Source organism: Mugil cephalus, chromosome 22 (genome assembly GCF_022458985.1).
Source record: "Mugil cephalus isolate CIBA_MC_2020 chromosome 22, CIBA_Mcephalus_1.1, whole genome shotgun sequence".
In the NCBI taxonomy this organism is placed as follows: domain Eukaryota; kingdom Metazoa; phylum Chordata; class Actinopteri; order Mugiliformes; family Mugilidae; genus Mugil; species Mugil cephalus.
This window is the reverse complement of record NC_061791.1, coordinates 4,173,436-4,190,109: the sequence shown is the minus strand read 5'-3', so window position 1 is coordinate 4,190,109 and position 16,674 is coordinate 4,173,436. Positions and strand designations below refer to the sequence as shown.

The window sequence follows — 16,674 nt, the reverse complement described above, 5'->3', positions numbered from 1 at the left end:
CCTTTGACATGGGAGCACCGGGTAAATAAAAGAAACACCTGGTTGAAAATAGGCCAGACAAGTCCAGCTTCCCTCCAAGGACATATATTTTGTGTTTCATCTGTATTAAATAACTTGTGATTGACGTGAATTTAGACACAGCTTCTCTGCTTCTGTCTCGATTACAAATTTCCTTTACAAAGCCAATTAGTCACTTCTCCGTTTGAAATAAACGCACGCAAGGACAAGAATTATTTGTGTAGATGAAGTCACAGCAGACGCTATTGTCACAAGGTAGACGGTAATTAACTGGAATCGCTGAATCAATCAGTCAACAATTATCAGCGTGTGGTTGACACCAATTGGCTCAGCATAAACAAGTGGATGACAGCACGCAGTGAACAACCGCACAGCGCAAGTCTCCAGTGTGGCCAAAGCAAAACTTGTAGCTTGTAGAACAGCAATAAAACGGTGCAATGATTAGTCATTTAGATCTGGTATAAATGATTCCTCAAGGAAAAATAAATGACAGCTCATAAACGCCTATTAGAAATCTTAAATAGTGTCTCTGAGGGCGTCCTGTGGTGGTGTTAGTGGGTGAATGAAGTAGTGAATTTGGAGGCCAGGTCGAAAAGTTTCCCAGCAGAACAATGAATTCTCACAGGATGGTTTAAATCTTATTTACTTCCATTGTTATTGGTCTTAATGTTGTGGCCGATCAGTGTGTGTTTATAATAAATGGAAATCTGGGGAAAGACGTGCAGCATCCTATTTCCCATTAGTTTGAATACGTTTTCACGTTAAATCAGTGGGAGCTGGAGTGACTGATGACTAAGACATGTGAGGATAATGACTTATTTTAATGACTTATTTTGTGGCTCCATACTCATCATCTTATGTCTCTGGGTCACAAGGGACGAAGACCTGTTGGGGGGGTGGTGGGGAGGACTATAAAGCGGCATGTGCTGAACCAAAGGCGGGGACGCAGTCAGGTCGCCGGTGCCTCGTGGGGGAACACTCCACTCATTACTAGAGAAAGTAATCCCGTTACTGACACCAGCCAACGGGACTCGCCGTTAAACGCCAGCCCCGCCGCTATTGGACGCACTGGAGCGTTGGACTCTTCGCACCCCGCTCGCTGCTGCTCAGCCGTGTGGCCAGTCGCTCCTCGTTGCGCACTGGATATGGATCAGGACGCAGCGCGCCTCCCCGCCGTCTCCGAGTGGCTGCACTCCGCGGCGCGTAAATAATAATAATAATAATACTAATAATAACAACAAGAAGAAAAAAGGTGCCCAAATGAACCGCCGCCCTCCCGGCTCCTCCGGCGTGCAATGGCTTAACAGGAGAGACATGAGTGTCCGGACGGAGGACAGCATCACCTTGTGCCAAAGGGCTCTCCAAATCGTTACGGAACTTTGTCTCACGGGACACGTAGACCGGGAGAAATGTTCGGATATATTCCCGCTGGAGAGCAGCATACCAGGTAAAGGACACGCAGGTAAATGGAACATTTAGTCCATTCTTCTCCTAATATTCTCAGTTAATCACTTCCCTTTGTTCTCCTCTGAAATAATGACACCTGGTAATAAATCGACAGCTTTCTCCGGTTGAAACGCGTTAAAGACGCCGAGTTTGATTCGTTTTAACATGTGGGACTGTTCTGAAAGTGTTTATTATCTACTTGTTACGCATCTCGCCGCTCCTCAGTCTCCGCCGATCAAATGGCAACAGGTGGAAAACAGACGGAGCGCAGCTTCTGGAAAGGATCATCCTCTCATTCTCTGGTGTTTTCGTTCTTTTTTCCCCCACTTTATAATATTTACTATCACTTTTATCTACCTGTCTGTAAAGGGAATTAAGCTTCCTTGAATATGACACAGTGCAAACTTTTAAATATGAGCCAGATCCGGTGATGCCAGCAGCAGATGAGAGTTTATAATAATATTCTTCCTCTTAATGTGATTTTCTTGTTGCTCCTTTTGAATGACTTCTCTATATTAACCCTGCTGTATCAAACAGGTGCATATGCTGCCCCCTCTTTCTTACAGCTTGCTTTCTCTCCCTTTTTCTCCTTCTCCCTTGCATGTTTGTGTGTCACATTTTTGTCCTCCGCCTGCTTCCCCCTATCCTCTCTGTGTGTGTCACCTTTGCCTTCCTCTATGGGTTACATGTAGACATCTCTATTAGTCTCCTTGCTGTGGTCGTGGGTTTCTGTGGCCTCGCCCTGTTGGTAGTCTCTCTCTTTGTTTTTTGGAAGCTGTGTTGGCCCATTTGGAGGAGCAAGGCTCTGTCAGCGCACGCTGAAAATGGCCTCCACGTGGGCTTCCCCGAGGCGCCCCCGCCCAGCTCCCCGCCGGCCACCGAGTGCAAAGTGGCCGAGGTGGAGAAGAAGCACCCGCCGGAAGTGAAGGTGAACGGACGGAGCTCAGTGAAGCTCCTGGAGGCGGCCATGAAGATCAGCCAGACGTCTCCGGACATCCCCGCCGAGGTGCAAACGGCCCTGAGGGAGAAGCTCAGCCAGCAGGCTAAAATCCAGAGGCAGACCACCGAGCCGACGTCCTCCTCCAGGTACCCTCGCATGAACCAGCTGCAGCCGCGACCCCTCCCAATCCGCCTCTGCACCGAGGACACGATAATGATGGCGAGCTATTTATACACGGCGTGTATCTGGCGCTAACAATTACAGCACAATGGTGGCGTTTTCAAGCGCACTTTTGGTTTTTCGTTTTCCCCCTCGCCACCGCTGCAGTAACAAACACAGCAAAACTGGGAGCAGAGAGCGTCCTGACAGTGTGTGACACTGTCCTCGAGGTGGTTTGGCACATGTCATGAAGATCATCAGCGTCTGGCTGGTGACCTTGAAACGCTGCCGCGCACGAAACGTATCAGTAGCTCATCTCGTCGCCGCAGTTTGAACCCTATAATCACGTGAGCCGAGCTGCTATGGCAACGGCGGGAAGCATCCCCAATAATTAAACCGCCGTCCAGCTCTTGCCTCTCTTTGTTTTTTCGGGTACCGTGTTCAGAGTAGTGCGTCCACAATTAGCATTGCCGTGGGGTGGGAGCTGTCATAGTGGAGGGCTGGTTTCTTGCGAGGCGCATTAGGCAGCTGTGTCTCGGTTTCTGAGAGGGAGCAGTTATTGACACTTGCTTTGGTTTGTCCTTGGGCTTATTAATTACGGTATCGTGAAATGTACGCCATGAACTGTACGCCCACAGGTGGCGCAGAGAGGCGAGGTCAAAGGTCACAACGCCTACTCTCCACGTCCTTCTCCTTTGAAAGTGATGATCGTGACAAAGTGGCCGTGATGATGCCTGCAGTATGAAATAGTTGCCGAATTTTGTTCAGGGGCCAATCTTAGATTAAGATGTATGACAGCAAAGAGAAGAAGGCAGTTTCTTTTTATTAGCAGCTAATGACTGGTTGGAGATAATGATGGTTTCATTATTGTGAATGGGATGTCTGAACATTATTCTCAGAAAGAATTTGGGGACAAGATTAAGTCCAAAACACGATTTCTTTTCCATGTTCATAATCAGTGACACGTGTACATGACTTGGCGTATGTTTGTGTCTTGCATGAGCCTTAGTAGAGATGATTGGCTCCATGTGGGTTGAAACAGGATTAAAGGTTGTCAACATAACCGCAAACAATGAGGAGCGGAGCAGATTGTTGGTGCTAATCTACGTTAAATCAGTCACTGTGTTGGCTTTTTTTTTTTTTTTTTCTCTCTCTCTCTCTTCAGATTAGTGCCGTCTCTTAGACAACACGCTGCCTTCTATGTTGTTTGCGGCGCTTGAGCGTACTATTTAATCTTCCGCTGTGCTTCCTGTGCCACGGCTGTCAGATCGCCGTGATTGTCTTACTGTCAGAAAGGAGGAGGGCCAGTTGCTAGGTGACAAGATTGGCGAGTCAAACGCGGCCGTGGCTTTTTGTCGAAAGATGTCAACTCCATTCAAATTTGCAGCATTCAGGTGATGAAGCTGTTTTTTTTTTTTTTTTTTTCATTTCCCAAACGTCAAGACTGTGGTGGCAAAAAGTCAGTTTTATCAAATCAATCCACTAGGGGTGTGCAAAGCAAAGCAGCCCGGTATTTGTTGAGGGGGAAAAGTATTTGCATTCGAATGAAATTCAAAATCGGTATAAAATTCCATTTATTTTGTAGTTAGTGTTGAAATAAGTATTCTTTAATTAGTCATTTTAATAATTATGGATGTATATGCAATATTGGCTGGTGTTTTGCATTAAATGCAGCTAATAGAGATGATTTAGACTGATTTGAAGAGACAGAACATGACTGTGATGATGATTTGGTGATTGTGGGAGACACTAGTGGCTCAGTTGGTAGAGAGGTTGTTGGTTTGATCCCTGGAATTTACCACATGCTGAAGTGTCCTTGGGCAAGACGCTCAATCTCTGTTACCATAAAGTGCTTTGAGTACCAATGGGTAGAAAAGTGCTATACCAATAGACAATAGTTTGGATTACTGAGCTAACGAATGCTAACTAAGACGAATGCTAACATGAGAGAACCTGAATGACGTCTCAGTACTAATGTAACGCAGCTGAATAATCTCCTGGTCAAACTCTGCTTCTCAAAAGTTATTTGCTGCCTCTGCAACCCACTTAAAAAAAAATCTATTTGACAAAAATAATGATTCAGTCATTTTTTGCGACTTTTCAAGACTTTTCACTCTGACTCCTGAACATCATTCAATCCGGGCACATGCACAAATATTCACAGCGGTCACATGAGGAAAGGTAGCTTTTTGATAGGATGTTTGTCTTCTTCTTGAATACAAATACTTTGAAAACTAAGTAGAACTAAGCTAAACCAGCAGTTTCTAAAGATATAACCAATGTTATTATGCCTTAATTTTAAATAATGACTCTTTTAAGGCTTGGATAGGTCTTTATTTTATGCCATTGGTTAGTAGTTTGGTCCATATAGGGAACTATAGCCATTTTAGGCTTCAGTTAATTTGGCGTAAGTGTGAGTATCGATTGCTTTTTAACTGAATATTCATATATATATAGATGACATTAGTTTTTTTTTATTCGTCTGAAGACTATAGATACATATCCTAGTACAAAACATTCACAGCAAAGCCATTTAAGAACTGAGACATTTACCCGATGCCCTCTACCTCTTTCAACAGACACAATTCATTCCGGCGCCACCTGCCTCGTCAGATGAACGTCACCAGTTTTGACTTCAGCATGGACACAGTGCCTCTCCGCCAGTCTTCTACAGTAAGCATCGGAAGAATAAAGCCCGAACTCTACAAGCAGAAGTCTGTGGACTCGGAGGACGAGTCCAAAGAGCCCGTGGAGACGTGCGGGAAGCTCAGCTTCTCGCTTCGCTACGACTACGAGGAGCAGGCCTTGGTGGTGAGGATCCTCAAAGCCTTGGACCTGCCCGCCAAGGACTTCACGGGCACATCCGACCCGTACGTGAAGATCTACCTGCTGCCCGAGAGGAAGAAGAAGTACCAGACGCGAGTCCACCGCAAGAATCTGAACCCCATGTTTGATGAGACCTTCTGTTTTCCCGTGGCGTACGATGAGCTTTGCAACCGCAAGCTGCACTTCAGCGTGTACGACTTCGACCGATTCACCAGCCATGATATGATTGGTGAGGTGGTGGTCGACAACCTCTTTGAACTCTCTGATCTTTCCAGGGAAGCAGTAGTGTGGAAGGACATTCACGCTGCAACTACGGTGAGTTGGCCTAACCCCAACCCTAACCCTAATACACAACCAAATCCTCACATACGTGGACGTTCTGTGAGGCAGTGACGGGAATTTATAATGTTTACAGAAACGTCTGATCAAGAAATATTGTTCTGATTCTCTTCTAAGAGCCTGAATGCACTGTTTCACAAAAGTGGCAGGTGGAACAAACTGCATAATTCAAATGCTTTGGGAAACGCATTACACCAGCCAAACGCCCACACGCATTTTCCAGAAACTGCTGGGTATTCTGCAGACATAAATATAGCAACGGAGATCAACAATATCCACCGTCAGATATATAAGATAAGCAAGTAAAACTCTAATGTAGGTGAACAAATGTGCTGCAGATGTCCTCGTTTGAGACAGGGTAATTTAGCCCCAGTTTACTCCCACATTAACACATTCAGTTTGCTCAAGAGCTTTATTAATGAACGTTCTCATTGCGATAAACACTGAGCCATTGTTTTTCCAGGTTCTCTTTATCCTCTGTAGATTAAATTAGCAGCAGCAGAAGAGCAATGAATGCAGTTTTGCATACGGGCTGACTTTACATCCCTTTGTTTAGGATGGGTACATTTTACGTTGCTATTTCTTAAAAGCACAGATATTAGGGGATATCAAAATTGGTTGAATCAGGCATCTATGCCAACTTTGAGACCTTGAGACTACCTTTAGGGACAAGGCCACTATGGTGTACCAATATTACTCACCAAGGAGACAATGTTTTCAGACTAATGTCCAACCCAAATGAATTCAGTGTCAATACATGACGAACAAATTCAGCTGTTGCAACTCATGAGAGACGGAAATGAAGATGGTTAGGGGGTAAGAGGTTGTGTCAAGATAGGCCGTCCTACATCCAGACTACATGACATGAAACAACATGTCGAAAAAAGCAAAACAAAATGCTGTTCTTCATGCGTCTCTCATACACCATTAGATAGGACGATAGTATTGGGGGCTTCTCATCCAATAGCAGGTCCAACAGAGCTAAACTGATTCGTAGTTCTTTATATCCTTTCTTTTTGGTGTGAATTGGTGTTTCAGTAATTTGCTAATTCTGCAAACTGATTCTCTGTTTTGATATAATTTTACTCTAGACCATATAATTATAATAGAACTGCTTCTTATTTCCCACTCTAATCTGCAGTGGTACCACTACAAACGTCTGATGCTACATGTGCCATAAAAAGCTCTCTGTCACGCACATACTTCACAGTGATGCAGCCAGCACCTTAATCTCAATATCAATCCACAAAGTAACTGAAAGCTGCCCTCAGGTGCATCCACACCGAATAGTCCCAGAACTGAAGTGATAAGCCACGCCGCCAGTGATTGTTCAACATGTTGAGGTAGCATTTTGCCATGCTGACATTTGCCAAACATGACTAAATATAAGTACAGCTGGTGGCAATTTAGTCATAAATGAAACGTTCTGACAAAATGTTGATCTGGTGATGGTGTTAAATGAAATGTCAATGTTTGTCCATGTATTGCATTATGGTGGCATTTTAGAAAAACTTAAAATGGTTGGAGGAAAGATGGAGATTCAGTCTCTGTCAGTACAAATAATAAAAAATAATACTACTAATAATACTTATTGAGATATTTCTGTTTGGGGTAGAGCTTTGGCCCTAGTATAGCTAAAGTCAAATAATTGATAAAATCAGTTTGCAGTGGCAAATAATATTGACTGTTTTGGTGCAGTTAATTAAAGGCTAATTAAAGGCTCAACCTTAAACAAACTGAGCTCAACATTGGCACTTTTGATTCCCACGCTATAGCCACAGATTGTCTAAATGCATTCTGTTGTCTTTCTATTCATGTGCTCCAGGAGAGTATTGACCTGGGTGAGATCATGTACTCGTTGTGCTACCTCCCCACAGCGGGGAGAATGACCCTGACGGTCATCAAATGCAGAAACCTCAAAGCTATGGACATCACAGGCTCTTCAGGTAACCCGACAGTAAATAAGGCTCACATCAAAAGCCATAAATTACACTTAGTTGAAACGAGGCGGCAGGTGGCCACGTAAAACGGGAAACTGGAAAGAGATGAGGGTACACCACTGTTGATCTTTAGACTGTGAAAATAGCTTGAATTGCTTTTCAACATTTTTTCAAATGAAGAAATAAATAACAGCGAAGTTGCGTCTTCCAGATCCATATGTTAAGGTTTACCTGATATGTGATGGACGGAGGTTAAAGAAGAGGAAAACAACAACCAAGAAAAGCACACTTAATCCAGTCTACAACGAGGCAATCATCTTCGACATCCCCCCGGAGAATGTGGAACAAGTCAGCCTATCCATCATGGTGATGGATTATGATCGGTTAGTTAAATCCTTTCTATAAACCATATGATACATGTTGAAACTGGTAAGACATGTATTGATTTTTCAGTCCATTGCAGATATTGTCACCTAGAAGAATTTCTGCAGGTGTTAACACCAGAGCTGCATTTTAGAGAGAGTCTGGCCAACTCAAATCATGGGCGCCATGTTTGCTACATCAGAGGGAAGATTCTACAGTGTAACCCTATGGGGTGGATATGTTGAAATATATGTTTTATTTTCACCATTAACGGACCTATAAATGTTATCTGTCAATATGTAAAAGGCCCTCACTTAAATATCCCAGCGTCTACTTAGTTTAAATATCTTAAATGAGCCTGTAAAATGCTTCCTAGCCCAATCACATCATCAGTCATGGAGCTGTGTTTACCTCCTCCTCAGTCTCCGTGTTCATCCTTCACCGTTAATAGTTTGAAATTACTCAGAAAGATGTGAAAATTAAACTAGTCTTGAGCCCTATTCGCACAGGATTAGTTTTACCTGGGGACATCTGGTAATTTCCAATAATCATGGAGGTTGTCTGTGACCTTAATTCCATGCGAATTGTCCGTGTCTGTGATTTGTAAAGTAAAAATTACACCACAAATTACCTATTCAAATTCTCGTAACACAGAGGTCCTCTGGTAAAACTAATCCAGTGCAAATCGACATCTCTCTGATTTTATACTTTTTTGCGACTTTTTGTTTGATTTGTGGCTTTTTTTCTGCTTTTTGTCACTTAAGAATCACAAAGGGTGTGCTATAATTAAAAATTTGGACAGATGTTGGAGTGCAAAGTGTCATTGAACTATCCCCCCGTTTAGACAAATGAAATCATTAAATCGATCATTAACGTGTTTATTGGCAAAGGTGGAGCTGATTTATATTCCGCCAGGTCGTTGGTAATTTCTTCCCTGGGATAAATAGTACCAAAAATGCAATTTATTATCCATTATAACTTGCAAAGTAATTAAAGCTGTCTGCAGCAGAGTGAGACGGAAAGTAGCAGAGCCATAACAATGGAACGTGAATTTAAGTAAAACATAGTTTGTTTATCACATGTGAATGCGCCACATGAAACACAGATGTAGGGGGTAATATCTGAATCACAGTACGTCCTCAGGTAAAACTAATCCCATGCGAATATGGCTTTTCTGTTATTTAGCATTATCATTATAACATTAGCACGCTAGCCATAATAACTTAGTAGTAACTGAGGCAAAGCTACGTGTAAATTAAATTTGTGTATCTACATGGACATAAATTACATGCACACATGGGTTTCATAGTATATATGATGGTAGCTGCTATTTTTCTAAGTCTTTAGTCTGGATAACTAGCTAGCATAAGGCTAGGTTACCTTCAGACTTCATTCATCTGTAAATGTTGGGAGTTTTTGAGATCAAGGTTCACATTAATGATAGTGTGACTTTATTTTTCCTATATAAAACCTAACAAACGTCAAAAAGAGACATTTACCTCACAAAATAGGAAGAAATCAGTTGACATCCAGTTCTTCCTTTAACTCTTCTGCTTGCGTAACTTTCTCCATCTTTGTTCACTGGGGAAACGGTGGAGTTTCCCCCATGTTTGGCTGAGCACCTTGGCATATTTTAACTTTTAATGCAGTTTTATTCTATGTTATTGCCACTTTTCTATGGGTGAATATTGGTTAGATGTATCTAACATGGCGCCCATGAAACACGTGACCAGCATAGAGTGATAGCTCAGATGGTCTATTCCCTACTTGGTCAGACTCTCTCTAATAAATGTTTATTCTCTAATCTATTTTTATTGTTATTATTATTGCTGGCAGGGTTGGACACAATGAGGTGATTGGCGTCTGCCGCACGGGCCCAGATGCCATCGGCCTTGGACGAGATCACTGGAACGAAATGTTGGCGTACCCGCGGAAGCCCATCACGCACTGGCACGCTCTGGGAGAGGTATAGACACGTTTCTCTTCTGTTATTCCCGAATCTCTGCTGTTCACATTGAAAGAGCTTTCGCCAAAAGCTCCTGAATGTGACATTGACCAGAACATACGCTCATGCTCCGCTGCAAGGCATGGGCCCATCGGATTGTCGCATTTTCTGAATGCATGAATCTTCCTTTATGAGAAGCAAACAGCAAATTCTGTTCATGATTTATTTTTTAAGATCTTTTCCAACATTTGAGGGACTCTGGTGGCAGCTGCAACATATGCTGCCTTCAAATGGAACTTGTGCGCTTGTGGTTACTACATCGGACTCTTATCAAAAACCTCCATTTATAAGTTAGTGGAGGACATTCATAGGCCCCATTTGAAGGCAGCAATCATTGGCAGCTAATCAGAAGCTGAAATTGCTTCTGCAGTGCAGCAATCATAAACCTTCAATCTTTGTCGATGGTCCCTACGCTACTCCCTTGAAAGAACGGAAAACTTATGCACATATTTTCAAAGAAAATTTAAGATTTTGGAACATTTGTTAGCTGTCTTGCCAAAGGTCAGATGAGAACATCAATTCAATCTCTGTGCGTCAGCACGGAGCTAGCAAATGTGTTTTGCAGGAGAAACAGCTGGCCTAGCTTTGTCAAAGGCGGCCTTCATTAGTGTCGCTCTCGCATGCTTCATGTGTGTATTTAACACACATATATTTATCACATAGGGCTTTAATGAGCAGTTAGGTGGGTGCACATTGGGGGTAGTTACCTGCGCCTCCAACTTTGTTTAAGTGGACTCTTGAACGCAGTGGCAGCTAATTGAAGAGCTGACGAATACCTGGAAGGCTTTTTATGTTTTCTTCTTTTGACAGAGGCCAACTGTTTCGCCGCGGTTAATGTAATTTCATATTTTACATGTTATCAATTTTCTTCCTCTTTTGCCACACCCACTCCCCACCTGACGAATAGGAAAATACAGGTGATTACCCATTTTCAGTGGTAAAACTACTTTTGATTAAAGAAAATAACTGTGATCATGGGCAAAAAATAACCAAAAAAAAAAACAGTAAATATATACATGTATATAATCTGAGAGGCTCATTTTTAGTTTGCAACGGACCTGGTTTATTAAATTTGGGGATGTTTTGTGCGGTGGCAACACAACAGGTACACATTCTGCTGATCAACAAAGGAGCAGGACATGGATGCTTTAAGGAATTTGTATAAAGTGTACACAGTTGCTAGTGAGCCTAAAAGAATAATGCGTGAGGAGATGTATTCTGTGAAAATGTAAGTATTCAGAAACACAAACACGAGAAAAGGTGGATTAAATCTCAATCTTCGTCGACATTGTTGTGACTGTTTCGTGTGATCTCATCTAGCTCTGCTGCTAAATTTGCCTATGATCACAGAGAAATGCCTGCTTAGTAGTCAAGAAGCCGACGCCGTGCCTCCGTTAAGTTTTGTGTTTTGTGATATCTTACCTTGCAGTGGCCCGGCAGAGCAGCAAGCTTTGAGAGTCAAGGTTCGTGTCCTTCGCCCAAACCTCCACAAACGCCGTAATGCTCGCAGGTAGAGTCACGACATCACCTCTGTAAGAAAGAACACGTTTGTTAAGAGTTGTCTCTTGAGAGCGCGTTGTATAAAAAGAATTCATCCCGATTTGTGTTTCTTACATATTTTGATTGCAATTGTTATTCATTAATCTGAATGCAAATCTCTTGAAGTGCTCTACAGAGCTGGCTATGCACAGCACTCACGGTCGTTCAGTTGAAGAATTTGCTTTTCATACGTCTGCTTCTAAATTCTCTGAAGGTTTTTTTATTTGCCACACATTCACAAAGACCACATGAATGGTAGCGCTAGCTGCAACTCAAGTCCTTGCAACTACAACATTTTCAATATCTTTGAGCAACCTTTTTTCTGAACCCTGGAGCGCTTGAGTGCGTTTCCGTTTACTTTGATACGGCACAAAGTTAAAAGGGCTACGGTGCTCAGTGCCATGAAAACATTTACTTGATAAAAATAAAGTAGCCAGTAGACCGAGTGAGTCAGGTTCTGATGGAAGAATGAAAGGAACTGAGCGTTTGTCTACAAGGGCAATGGGTAAATCTCTCCGAAAATCCATCCATCAGTCACAGCTGCCACCGATGTGTAAAACAGGCTGTCAGACTTGAGAAAAACGTAGCAGGTGCATGTAGCAACCGTAGAGAAATAGACTTTAATGTGTTTCTAAAAACCTGGATGAACCTTAAAGAGAAACAAAATCAGTTATATTTATTTTTACACAATTTCATTTTGTAATTTCAAAATGGTAGAATTAATTATGAAAAGTGACTCCATTATTAAACCAGTGACTCTGAATGTCCAGCAAGTGTGTGGGTTATATGTTGATGCATAAATTAACTACATCCTAGTAACATAATGAGCTGCACTTTTGGAGATACAGGTTACGACCACAGACTGTAAGAAAAGTGGACGCCATGACTGCTCCTCAAAAGTGATGTCAAAGCAAGTAGAGCTCCCCCTGGTGTCTGGCTGCAGTAAAGGTCATAAGCTCCACCCCGTCTATGTAAGCGGGTGGGACTTGGGTTTCTGTCATATAAGGTAGTTAAGTGGAGACATGTCGCCCATTTTTCCTACATCCACTGTCCAGTATTCCATACAAAATGTGATTTATTATATGAGAGTTTAAGCTAACGACAAGACAAGAGACTCCATAATGTCCCATAACTAGGCCTGAGAGAACAACTGTAGCAAAACGTGTCATTTTTAAAATTATCGAACAACTTCTAAACATTTTCAGATGCAAGTTTACAGGAATAAAGAACGATGCTGCATCATTTACAATCTACAAGCACTTACTGGCCGCCTTAACAAATGTGCCACAATATTTGCATCAGTTACCTTTGACTAAGTTGAAAAGGGTAAATGTCTAGAGTAATCTCAGTTCAGAGTGAAATTGGCTCGCATATTTCATATTTGCATATTTATATATTTCCTGTAACAAACACCCAAAAAGCCAGCCTGCTCTAACTGGCCCCAATGGCCCAAGTGGGTTCCACTCATACATTGGGATGCCCATTAGTACCCGCCCCCTTGTGCAGGATGAGTCATCAACATTTTTAAACCATTTACGAGGTAATTACAAACCGTAAAATACAATTAAAAACACCAACAAAAATACTTTTTTTTGCACAATATTTGGCATAAAATTGGTGCATAGGTGACATATAGACAAATAAAAACAATGATTTCATGGAGGAGAAAAAAATAAATCATTATTTCTCCTGCAGTCAGAAATAAATCATTTTCAGATATTATATTTATTTTTATATTAATCCATGTGGAATTAAGTTCAGTGCATCTAACGCCGAACATAGACTCAGCTTCTCTTATATGTGAGTAATAAGAAACTAATAAGAAACCAACATAGCAATTAGAAAAAAGGCTATGTACTGTTATCTTACTTGCACATGCAGTAATTGATGCGTTCCCCTCCCCTTTGCTCTGCCCTTAATATTAAAAAGAAATATTTTTACTTGTAGCATGCCTGTGTCCACTTTGAAAAACACTTACTGAGGGGAAATGTGAGTATTTCAGATTTTGAACTTTGTGTTTACAGTTGTATATATATACCTGTCAATGGCACTGTTTGTACATATTGAAAAGTGAAATTTAAGAATCTGTCGTAACTTATGGACATAGAGACATGACAATGTATTTCTATTGTTTGGTGATTCTCTGAACAGCTCAGACTTGTACCCGAGTGAAATTTATACACGTTCTGTATTAGTTGTGAACAATTAGTCAGACTGGAAACCCAGTGAAAGCCAACTACCTTATCGAGTTATTCCATGTTTAGGACTTTAGAGCTTCGAGCTGTATCTGTTTGCCTATTTGGTTGAATCTATATCAAGCAAGAACAACTGCAACTACTGTCATGATGTGTACAGTTTGTGATAACTTTTGTAACAATTTAAAGTAAACATTTGGGATATAATTTATTGTATCTGTTTCATATGTATTTTAACAACATAAATAAAAAAAATAAGAGTCACGTCATGCTTTAATTTGTCTGGGGAGCATCAAAGTCTTCCACTAGCTACAGAAATCTAAGGTTGGGGGGTTTGCAGTGTCTGTACCTGTTGTTTTGGTTGGTTGTTGAACTATTTAACCTCTTTTCATTCCAGACTTTTTGCTATTTATGACATACTCAGGGTAAATTGAATGATGTTCACGAACATTTTGGAGCTTGGTCTCTTTTGACTCGCTGTAAGAAAACATGCTGCTCTAATTGGTCAGCTCCAATGGCCCAAGTGGGTTCCACTCATACATGGGGATGCCTATTAGTACCCGCCTCCTTGTGCAGGGTGAGTCATCAACTTTCAAATCATTTATGAGGTAATTACAAAGTGCAAAATACAATTAAAAACACCAACAAAATGAAGTAAATCAGATAATTCATCATGTTAAACTATTTAACGTCTTATCATTCCAGCCGTTTTGCAAAATAAAATCCTGTTTAGGACATACTCAAAGTAAACTGAATGCTGTTCATGAACATTTTGGAGCTCATGATGCATGGTCTTGGTCTCTTTTGAAAGCCAAGACTCTGAAGCTTCTACCACAGAAGTCAGAATCACAAGTGGCACTGTTCTTGAGTAATCAAAGTTGGCACACAAAATAAAAATAACAAGTTGTTGGGTTCGCCTGAATTGATTTGGCTTTTACCAATGAAATGGATGAATTGGTTCAAAAAGCTACTGCTGTCCCATATACCACCCAGCAGAATGTTAAAGGGTTAAATGTTTCAATCAATGTTTCCCTTTCAATCCACCTAGCTCCATAGCTAGCCCTAGCTTCAATGATAAATACAGACTGCTGCCACCTGCTGGAATGAGGAGTTATTTCTACTCATGCAGGCACAGAACAGAACAGAACAGAACAGAACGTACAGTCAGCTGAAGTGTTCCCAGATGCAGGAGACATGGGCGACGTCACAGTCGACCTTTGTTGCCTGTAGTTCTGTTTTGTTGGTTTAAGAGCCTTAAGGGATTTACAACAGCTGACCATCTTGGTGACAACCTTGACCAGATTAATCAGCCTCACTTTATTCACCAGGCGAAAGCAAGCAAACCGAAAGGATCGAACACCTTTGAAAGACCAACTGCTGCAGAAAAAGCCAGTTCATTGACATGTCAGGGTAGTTTGGGATTTTTCAAAGTCATTATCCCAAATCTATGTTGAATGTAACAGTTTGAATCAACAGTTTCAGAGTGAAAAAGGAAGACAGACTAGCACCAGAGCTGTGGAAATAAATCAACATAGATATCGACTATACGCTCAAAGGCTACGTTTACACAGGATTTCTTCAATCCAATTTAAATTATTCTGATTAGAGATTTATCCGTTTACATAGACGCTAAATAACATTGTAAATAGTGGTTCTGCCAGTGTGGAGTTGACAGAAATGACTTTTTTTTTTGCACAAATAACACTGAATTTGTTCAGTAGGACGAGACGACCTTGAAGGACTCATGCTTTCAATGCTTCTACCCACATAGATTTCAGCTTTGTACATCATGTTTGAACAACTTTCACCTGACGTTAACTCTATGTTGGAACAAAACACTAAGAAATCATGGGTTTATTCCAGCCGGAAAGAAAAAAAACATCAGATCAAAGATTTATATGGTCTTTTTAGGCACTAATAATATTTGGCCTCTCAGTCTAAATGGAAAATCCTTGGTTACATGAGGCGTAGCTACTGTGTCACATTGCTTAACACCTTATAGATGTTGTACAATGCCCATATGCTGTATATACTGTCAACTAACACTGTATAATTAGTTTGTTTTTCTCTTGTGCTGCTCTTTTCTTTGCTTTTGTTGACTGATGCAGCCTATCACATGTGATTTCTCAACATGCTGTCAAGACAATAATAAAAAATAACTTGAGCAGGGATGCATTGTCTGCATTTAAAAGGGCGACGCTACTCAGAATGAATTGGTCCTTTTAGAGGACATGAAATGAAATAGCAGAAAGACAATAGTTCTTGTTAGCCTTTTCCTCAATGTAGATCATTTGGAGAAAGACAAGGGCTACAGCTGTCTTGGCTGTGAGCGCCACTATTTGTAATGACTTCAAAACGGCAAACACTTTGTTTTCCGTCTGAGACTGGTTTGCATCGTGCTGCTTCCTCGAAAGTGCTGCTATAATAAATGTTGGATAACCACTCTGCTGAGTGAAGAAAAAATGGAAAAAAAAAAAACGTTTGTGCTTTTAAGATCTTCAAGACCAAAAAGAAGAAGAGCTCGTCTTTCTCATCCTGCATTCGTTTGATGATGAAACATGAAGCGATCATTTTGATCTTTCGCGCAGGGTGACATAACACCGCAACTTTCTTTTGATCGAGAAACAGACAAAAGAGGGGTGTTGCATTAGTTTCCTTGGCAATGAAAGCAACCCACTCTGCGTTTGCTAACCCCGTATTTAGAGCGGAGTCGTAGCTTTAGTTAGCGCTGGCTAATAGCTCCATGTGGTGATGCATGTAATTAAAGCTTTGCCACTTCCTGAGTGATTATTTAACACCACTGCTCCACGAGGAGATTGGAGGAGATTGGGCCGGCCTTGTGGCGAGTGTCAACGGTGCACCTGCTGGATTAGTAGTTATTTGCAGGGAATTATCCCTCCCAGT

At 41.5% G+C, this 16,674-nt stretch overlaps 1 protein-coding gene across 4 annotated transcripts; it reads left to right on the top strand.

Moving 5' to 3' along the window:
• The first annotated feature begins 940 nt into the window (after positions 1–940).
• On the top strand, positions 941–14,034 carry syt10 (synaptotagmin X). 4 transcript variants are annotated; one of them, XM_047574884.1, is made up of 8 exons: positions 941–1,480; positions 2,157–2,550; positions 5,143–5,704; positions 7,554–7,674; positions 7,880–8,051; positions 9,868–9,997; positions 10,944–10,953; positions 11,466–14,034. In XM_047574884.1, the coding sequence occupies exons 1-8, from the start codon at positions 1,279–1,281 to the stop codon at positions 11,489–11,491; spliced, it is 1,617 nt and encodes a 538-aa protein (XP_047430840.1). In that variant the 5' UTR covers positions 941–1,278; the 3' UTR covers positions 11,492–14,034. The 4 variants fall into 4 exon arrangements, with proteins under 4 accessions (XP_047430840.1, XP_047430839.1, XP_047430838.1 ...); XM_047574883.1 differs by lacking the exon at positions 10,944–10,953 and having other exon boundaries at positions 941–1,465; XM_047574882.1 differs by lacking the exon at positions 10,944–10,953.
• Positions 14,035–16,674: the final 2,640 nt, after the last annotated feature.

Bases quoted from the DNA above. Each gene is read 5' to 3' on its own strand.
- syt10 (XM_047574882.1), top strand. From the start codon at position 1,279: ATGAACCGCCGCCCTCCCGGCTCCTCCGGCGTGCAATGGCTTAACAGG. The intron at 2,551-5,142 runs GTACCCTCGCAT...CTCTTTCAACAG, and splicing joins GAGCCGACGTCCTCCTCCAG to ACACAATTCATTCCGGCGCC. The intron at 7,675-7,879 runs GTAACCCGACAG...TGCGTCTTCCAG, and splicing joins GGACATCACAGGCTCTTCAG to ATCCATATGTTAAGGTTTAC.